At 36.3% G+C, this 10,000-nt stretch overlaps 1 protein-coding gene across 5 annotated transcripts in view; it reads right to left on the reverse strand.

Moving 5' to 3' along the window:
• LOC115214905 (F-BAR domain only protein 2) overlaps positions 1 to 7,465 on the reverse strand; it is a 230,937-nt gene extending 223,472 nt beyond the window's left edge. For 2 of the 5 annotated variants that reach the window (XM_036505557.1, XM_036505556.1), the window contains exons 1-2: positions 7,207 to 7,464; positions 7,067 to 7,123 (exon numbers count right to left, since the gene is read on the reverse strand). In XM_036505557.1, the coding sequence (XP_036361450.1) occupies positions 7,067 to 7,123; positions 7,207 to 7,290 (141 nt within the window). In that variant the 5' untranslated portion in view covers positions 7,291 to 7,464. Of the gene's footprint in view, positions 1 to 7,066; positions 7,124 to 7,206 lie in introns of all 5 variants that reach the window. The other 3 variants (XM_036505554.1, XM_036505555.1, XM_036505559.1) reach the window with 3 other exon arrangements.
• Positions 7,466 to 10,000: the final 2,535 nt, after the last annotated feature.

Here is a 10,000-nt window from a genome sequence, read left to right on the forward strand (position 1 = left end):
CTTCCTCAATACTACACCCTACCTTAGTTGTGGGGTTTTGTCTTGCAAGATACTCAGTGACATCACTAGTGTAAGTGTCATGTAAAAAGCACCCAGTACACTCTATGAAGTGGTTGGTGTTAGGAAGGACATCCAGCCATAGAAGTCATACCAAAACAGACAACTGGAGCTTAGAGAAGTCCTCTGGTTTGTTGGCTCTGTCAAACTGTCATCCATGCTGACTATGTGAAAAATTTACCTAGATTAAAGCATGTTCCAGTGGTGGACCTTTATTACTATATATAAATGGTGGCTGCCCCCTTGTTATCGAATATGGCCATTGCACGAAGCTTAATCAATGTTGTTATTGTGCAATGCCTGTGCAAGAAGATTTTTTTTAAAGTGAGGAAAGGCTGTGCACTGAGTCAATCCCACTCACTAAGCAACAGCAGCCATAATCCAAAAAGAAGAACAAGTCAACATCATTGGCAACCACTGAGCCGCAGGCTTTATGTCGGAGTTATCCCAGTTACCTGAGTTACCTTCTCCTAGAAGGATGCCCTAACAAAGGCTAGGAGTCCTTCACTCCCAATGGTTTAACCGCGCGATTGGGTATTCAGTCCGATTATTCTATGTCCCTGCGCATATTTATATATATATATATATATATTATGTACCTATATTACTATATATTATATATATATATATATTATATATATATATATATATAATATATATATATATATATTATATATATATATATGTATATATGTGTATATATATATATGTATATAATATATAGTACCTATATTACTATATATTTATATATATTAGTAATATATATGTTTTGATTAACAAAAAAGAGGAAAATATTCTCAGTACAGATGTAGAGTATATTTATAAATTGTAGAGCTCAGATTGTTAACTGTTAACACTTATAGTTTCAAAATTATCACTGATCACTTAACTGATTTCTCAGACACAACACATATAACAAATATGGTATATGTGTGAAAAGTCACTGAAAAGGTGAACAGTATATAAAAAAAAAATTTGTGTATGTATGGGTGTGTATTTGAGTATACATACACATATATTTATATATGTATATGTATGTAGGTATATATGTATTCATGGATGTGTGCCTGTGAGTTTGAGTATATATGAGGTGAGTGGTTTTATGTATATGTCCACCAAGTGTGTGTGCGTGTGTGTGTGTGTGTGGTGTGTGTGTGCGTGCGTATGTGTGTGTGTGTGTTTGTGTGTGTGTGATCACACAGAATGTAGATTAGTAAATAGTCAGGGAAATATAAATATAAATATACAGAAAACTACATATGCAGATGGCTGTACAGCTGAACAGCCAAACGGATAGATTTATAAATAAATAGATACATGAGTATACATACACACACATGCACATACATACACACACATGTATGAATCCATGTGTATATATATATATGCATGTATGTGTGTATGCATGTATATACCTCTTTGTATCTCTCCCTCTCCCCCTCTCTCTCTCTCTCTCTCTCTCTCTTCTCTCTCTATATATATATATATATAATATATTATATATATATATATATATATATATATATATTATATATATATGTCATGTTACATGTATGAAAATATATATATATAATGTTTATATGTATATATGTGTGTGTGTGTGTGTGTGGTTGGGTCTCTGTATGTGTAAGTTTGTAAGTTTATGTATGTCTATGCATAGATGCACACACACAGATAAATATGTAGCTAGATAAGATGAAAAGATAGACAGGAGATACACTAGGCTGAATACATAATTATATGAGGCTGAATCTGATAAATTTGCAGGAAATGGTCGTCTCATTCCAGCTGACATTGTTTGTTTATATCTGTGTGTGTGTGTGTGTGTGTGTGTGTGTGTGTGTGTGTGTGTGTGTGTGTGTGTGTGTGTGTGTGTGTGTGTGGCAAGAAGCTTGTTTTGCAACAAATGGCTACAGGTTCAGTCTCACTGCACACCACCTTGGGCGAGTGTCTTCGACTATAGCCCCAGGTCAACCAAAGCCTTGTTAGTGGATTTTGGTAGATGAAAACTGAAAGAAGATCGTGGAAGAATGATATATATATATATATATATATATATATATATATAGCCAGTTAATATACATACATACATACATACATACATACATACATACATACATACATACATACATAGAGGAGTAAACAAGAGAGACAGAGGCAGGCAGAAACAAGGAAAATGCCCCTGGTATTTGAATACTATGCAAACATTCTTTTAAAATACTTTTATTCAATTTTTCCAAAATTTAATTGTTTTCCATACTTACAGTTGAAAAATTGGCTGCTTATTTCTCTGGAACTGGTTGAGACGATGTAGACTTCACTGATGAGAACTCAACAAGTTTTGAAAATCAATTAAGGGTGTTCATATTTATTCTTTTCTTTTTGTTCTTTTATTTGTTTCAGTCATTTGACTGCAGCCATGCTGGAGCACTACCTTTAGTTGAACAAATTGACCTTAGGACTTATTCTTTGCAAGCCTAGTACTTATTCTATCAGTCACTTTTTGCCAAACTGCTAAGTTACAGGGGACATAAACACACCAACATCGGTTGTCAAGTGTACTAGACAAACACAGACACGCAAACATATACATATATACAACGGGCTTCTCTCAGTTTCTGTCTACCAAATCCACTTTGGTCAGCCCAAGGCTATAGTAGAAGACACTTGCCCAAGGTGCCACACAGTGGGATTGAACCTGGAATCTTGTCATTGGTAAGCAAGCTACTAACCACACAGCAACTCCTGTGCCTATATTTGTTCATATTTTCTATTATATATATACGTATACACACACACACACACACACATATATATATATATATATAAAGTGATAAATAACAAGAGAAATATGCGATGATAAAATTTATCTAACAATTGAAAATTCTTGTCGTTAAGAATTTCCGGTGGGTAAATAAATTTTATCACAGTATATGTTTCTCTCGTTCTTTATCACATTATACACTCCTTATGTTTTTCCCTTATGTCATACTATGTATTCTATATGTTCTGTAGAATGATAGATTAAATAGCATTTTTTATGAGTAGTACTGGATTACTTGAATCCATATATTGTGATTTAAATTCATACATCATCATCATCATTTTCATTTAGCGTCCGCTTTCCATGCTAGCATGGGTTGGACGGTTCAACTGGGGTCTGTGAAGCCAGAAGGCAGCATCAGGCCCAGTCTGATCTGGCAGTGTTTCTAGGGCTGGATGCCCTTCCTAACGCCAACCACTCCATGAGTGTAGTGGGTGCTTTTTACGTGCCACCTGCACAGGTGCCAGACGGAGCTGGCAAACGGCCATGAACGGATGGTGCTTTTACATGCCACCGGCACGGGGGCCAGGCGAGGCTGGCAACGGACACGTGTATATATATATTGTGTTGTGTCTGGGGAGAGTCATTCTGTTTTGGTGCCTTATAATTTAACACATCACCAGTAAAACACAGTGTTTCTCAGTGTCTTGCTAACTTGACCAAAGCTTATTTTATTATTTTTTTTGGGGGGTGGATTTGGTTTGCAAGATTCTTTATGTGTTGAAGCATATTCTGTTGTATCTGGGGAGAGTCATTCTCTTTTGGTGCCTTATAATTATAAGGCACCAAAAGAGAATGATTCTCCCCAGACACAACAAAATGGAGCCTGGGGCAGTCCCTAGCTCCCCAGACCCCGGTCGAAACCGTCCAACCCGTGCTAGCGCGGAAAACGGACGTTAAACGATGATGATGATGATGATGATGATAGTAATATGTAAAAGTAAATCCAAAGTGTAGGAAGACAGCAAACTTTGAGCAGTCCAGAGAAAATATAAAAACCAACTTTCAGGAAGAATAGTGATTTACTGATATTGAAAGTTGTAAATTTTTCCCGTATCAAAGTTTGATAAACTGAAAAAAGTTCACTTCTATATTTAAGAGATGAGGAATTATGTACATTATTTACATTATTTACATTTGATGGATATTTGTCCTCATCTTGTTTGTTGTTAACACAATGTTTCAGCTGATATACCCTCCAGCCTTCATCAAGTGTCTTGGGGAAATTTCGAACCTGGTTTATCATTCTTAAGATATTTTTCGATGTCATTATTATTATCATTATTATTATTATATTATTATTATTATTATTATTATTATATTATTATTATTATTATTATTATTATTATCATTATTATTATTATTGTATGCCCATGAGCATATGGTATAGTGGTTAAGAGCGCGGGCTACTAACCCCAAGATTCTGAGTTCGATTCCAAGCAGTGACCTGAACAATAATAATAATAATAATAATAATAATATAATAATAAAATAATAACAACAACATCGAAAAATAACGTTGGGAATGAGAACCCAGGTTTGAAATTTCCCCAAGACACCTGATGAAAGCTGGAGGGTATATCAGCCAAAACATTGTGTTAACAACAAACAAGATGAGGACAAATATCCATCAAATGTAAATAACGTACATAATGTAAATAATGGAAAAAGTTCTTTTGTAGTTCACGGTTAGCAATTGGCATTGCTGTGTATGCAAATAAAAATCCAAATTTAAGGAATGGAGTAGATAAAATTTAGGCTGCATATGTACCCTAGGTTTATTTACTCTATTTCCTAAATTTTATATATATATATATATATATATATATATATATAGGCGTAGGAGTGGGTGTGTGGTAAGTAGCTTGCTTATGAACTACATGGTTCCGAGTTCAGTCCCACTGCGTGACACCTTAGACAAGTGTCTTCTGCTATAGCGTCTGGCTGACCAAAGCCTTGTGAGAGGATTTGGTAGACGGAAACTGAAAGAAACCTATCATATATATGTATATAATATATATATATATACTATAGATATATATATATATATATATATACATGTATATATATATATAGCAGTTCAGGAAAATATATATATATATATATTCTTTTACTTGTTCCAATCATTTGACTGTGGCCATGCTAGAGCACCACCTTAAGGGGTTTTAGTTGAACAAATCAACCCGAGGATTTATTCTTTGTAAGCCTAGTACTTGTTCTATCAGGCTTTTGCTGAACTACTAAGTTATGGGGATATAAACACACCAACAGTGGTTGTCATGTGATGGTGGTGGGGACAAACACAGACACACAAATACATACACACATATATACAGACTGTGGTAAATATATTGTCATCTAAATTACGCAAAAATGAAAATAACACTGACATCTCATTTTAACAGATATATTTACCAAAATTACATAAAAATATATCTTGAAATATTAAAGAGTAAATTCATTCAATGAAATTGCCATTAGCTTCAACCACAGCCTCCTGACGACTTCGGAATCTCCTGTAACTCTTCTGGATGGTCTCCTTATTTAAGTTGATGAATGCTGCCATAATCCTTGCCTTCAGTTCATCTTTGGTGTTACAAAGGGTTTTGCTCAACTGCACCCTATACGTAATAATCAAGGGAATTGCAGTCTGGGCAGTTATGTGATCAGACATTAGGGTTGGTTTGGTCACAGACACTGTCTGACAGCCATGACTGGGTTCTCCTGCTTGTGTGGCATGGTGCAGAGTCCTGTTGCCAGACATAGGGTCTTCCAGCAGCCCCATCTTGACCCAGGGCAGCACTACCTCCACAATGTTGAGTCTGAAGCCGTACAGGAAGATGAATGGAGACATAATGTCGCCATCACTAGTGATCACTCCAAACACCATGATGTTGACTGGATGTTTGATTTTTATCACTCTCGGTACATGTCCTCAGCTTGACACCTAAACCCTCTGAAGTGTTCATATTGGAGCTTCTGGCATGAATGCCAAGCAGTACAGCATGTTGCTTCCAAATTTCTGGCAGAGTGAATAGCGTCATGGTGTTGTTTTTCACACAGATAGTGCCCAACTGACCCAACCATACTGTGTAGTCAAGAAAATCAAAAACAAGCAATGCACATGCACGAAATTAAGTGGTATAAAATGGTGACAATTTACCCATTGCACCCTGTACATATATATATATATACATATGTGTGTGTGTGTATGTATACCATACAATGGTCTTTTTTCAGTTTCCGTCTACCAAATCCACTCTCAGGCCTTGATTGGCCAAAAGCTATACTAGTAGAAGGTACTTGCCCAAGGTGCCACTATATATATATATATAGGACAAATTTTAACTGTCTCTCTGTAGACTGGAAAAAAAATTATCAACAGCCTTAATTAATTTTCCTACCTTATTGAGTTCTCCTCAGAGGTATCTGCATCATTCAATCAATCCCAGAAAAACAAACAGCCAATCTGTTTATATACTCAAAAATTACACAATTACAGTAGCTACAGATAATGGGTGTTACTAATTTGCATACCATAAGTATATACAATGGATTCCTTTCAGTTTCTGATAGCCAAATGCATTCACAGAGCTTTAGTCAGCCCAGGGATGTGACAGAAGACACTTGCTTGAGGTGCAATACAATGGAATTGAAACCAAAACCATGTTGTTGGGAGGGGAACTTTTTAACACCACAGCTATGCCTGCACCTATAAACAAAAAAAGTACCTTGTTTACTCTGTGTAGTGGCTGGCATTAGGAAAGGCATCCGGCTGTAGAAACCATGCCAAAGCAGACACTGGTAGCCTAATCATTATTTTATTGGCCTTTCTTTGTGGCCTGGTATTTATTTTATTGGTCTTTCTTGCCGAATCACTATGAGGACATAAACAAACCAACACCGGTTGTGAAGCAGTGATGAGAGACAAAAACAAACCCAAAGTTATACTCACTGCTTCGTGTGTGTGTGTGTGTGTGTGTGTGTAATGGACTTCTTTCAGTTTCTGTCTAGCAAATCCACTGACAAGGTTGTGATTGGCCCAAGGTACCATGCAGTGGGACTACACACACACACACACACACATATAAGCACTTGTGTGTGTGTGTTTGAGGTCATGTAAACAAGAGGGGTTTTATCAAACCTAAAACCTAATGATAATATAATAATTGCATGACTTCTTACCTTAAAAGGGGACAACGATACATTTTGTGTAGGTTCCTGTAAAAGATAAACAGATACCTACAAGTAATTAAAGTGAAATAACAGTTTTTAAGTTGAAGCAAAAGGGGAGAACATCATCAAAAGGACTTGGAATAACTTACCTTTTCCTTGTAAGGCGACATACTTTTAAGGGTATCCATCACTCTTGTCACTACATTATCTTGTTCAGGGAAAATGTAAGACATTGTTCTTTTGTTTGTTTTGTTTTGTTTTTGTTGTGTTTTTTTTGTTTTAAGGTTGTTTTTTTTTTGTTATTTTTAACAATAGTAATCACTAGTAATCACTTCACTGGAAACTTCTGGAAGTATTTTTTTTAATAATTTTTAATTATTATTTTTTGTGTGTGTGTTCTAGAAATGTTCATGACCTGATTGAGTTTTCTGTTCTTTTTTTTTTCCTAATGAGGAATTTATCTTGAAATTTTCTTTCTTCAAATTGATATAGTGCATGAGAGAGAGGGAGAGAGAGAGAAGGAAGGAGAAAGAGAGAGAGAGCTATGTATATGTATATATTTATATATGTTTATATACATATATATATATATACACACACACACACACATATATATATGTATATATATGCTTAAATGTATATGTATGTGTGTGTTATGTATATGTATGCCTGTTTAGTATAACTTTCTGTTATGGTGTATATAAATATATACATAGATGTGTTTCGTGGAAAGAGGTTGTAGATGGAGTTTTATACATATTTGCATTCCTGCAGCTGTTCATAAATATACAGTCAATTTATACACTCACATATTTAAATATGCACACATACATGCACACACACACACTTAGACACGCAGACACATTTAAACACATGATCATCTATATTTATACACATTCTTTTAAAATGCAACACACTTCAATCACTTCATATATAGTTAGATAGATAGATAGATATGCGTATGATTGTATGTATGTATGAGTGTGGGTATGTATGTATATTTGTAGGTAGGTATATGTGTATGTATAAATAATACTAACAACAATGAGCTTATTGTTCACAGTGCTCAGGTGCACTTGTTTCCACAACGTATATGAGAGTGTTTAAGTAATATACACTTATACTTGTTAAGATATATGAACTTATATGTGTATATAGGTGCATGTATGTACGTATATATATGAATGTATATATATGTATGTGTATGTATGTACGTACATATGTATGTATGTATGTATGTATGTATGTATGTATGTATGTATGTATGTATGTATGTACGTGTGTATGTACGTGTGTATGTGTATCACTATTTAAAAGCCTGCACCGAGCAAAGACATGTGTTTAAAGTATTTCTGTGTCAACAAAGTTGACAGGCTTTGATATTATATCTATTGAATAACAAATTTGCTTTTCACAATTCACAGCTAATTAAAGTAATGAAGATGTGTAACAATATTAATGCTGCTGCGACTGTTACTACTACCACTACCACTCCGCAGCTAACTACTACAACAACAACAACTACTACTACTACTACTACTGCCGTTGCCATAATTATTATCATCATCATTATAATTGATTCCTGACCTATCAACATCATCATCATCATCATCATCATCATCATCATCATGTTAATATCACCACCACCATCACCACCATCACCACCATCATCAGTATCAGTATCATCATCACCACCACCCCCACCACCACCGCTACCATCACCACCATCACAAATGCCACCACTGCCACTGCCACCACCACTACTACCACCACCACCACCACCATCATCATCATCATCATCATCATTACAGTCTTCATTGCCACCGGTGATGTCAGAATACACTGCCTTCATCCTCATCCACCTGCCCATTCCTCCTCCTCTTTTCCACCGTGTCTCTTTCCCCTAAATTGATTATATCATTGATCTGTTTGTGGCATCCGTTCTCGTCTTTCTCTTTTTTTTCCCCACTCCCACTCCACCCTGCCTCACTCTACTTCAAACTTTACTCTTTGCAATCCTCCACTCCTCCCAATGCAGCTACCGCCTCAGCCACCACCACAGTTACCACTGTGCCACCACTTGTACCGCCATGATCTCTCCGCTCACCTTCCTCCATAACCAGTCACTGTAACATCTGTTTCATCACCTCATCTAAATCACCAAGATAAACACCATCATCGCCGCCACACCATCGGCACTTCGCCATAATCCAATCACATCAGTAACATCATTGGCATCATCATCATCATTGTCAACATCGCAATGATCATCATTATCAGTTTCATCATTGTCATTATCATCATCATCATCATTATTATCGTCATCATCACCACCACCACTACCAGCATAGATATCATCATCATCATCTACATTGTCGTCATCATCATTATTGTCATCGTCGTCACAGTCATCATCTTCAATATCACTCATCATCATCATCATCATCATCATCCTCACCACCATTATCATCTTGATTGTCTGCCACCATCGCCACCACTATCAATATCATCATCACCATCATCGTCACAATCATCATCGTCACCTTCATCATTCTCACCACCACCACCATCAATATCATCATCACCATCGCCATCATCATCATCATCATCATCATCATCATCACCATCACCATCACCATCACCATCATCATCATCATCATCATCATCATCCCCTTCATCATTCTCGCCACCACCACCATCAATATCGTCATCACCATCGCCATCATCATCATCATCATCATCATCATCATCATCACCTTCATCATTCTCACCACCACCACCATCAATATCGTCATCACCATCGCCATCATCATCATCATCATCATCACCTTCATCATTCTCGCCACCATCCTGTCTGCCACATGCAGCCTCCATCAGGCAAGTGTAAGCATCATCACTATCCTCGACACCAAGATAATCTCTCCCCCACCACCATCACCACCA

This window comes from Octopus sinensis, linkage group LG8 (genome assembly GCF_006345805.1).
Source record: "Octopus sinensis linkage group LG8, ASM634580v1, whole genome shotgun sequence".
NCBI lineage: Eukaryota > Metazoa > Mollusca > Cephalopoda > Octopoda > Octopodidae > Octopus > Octopus sinensis.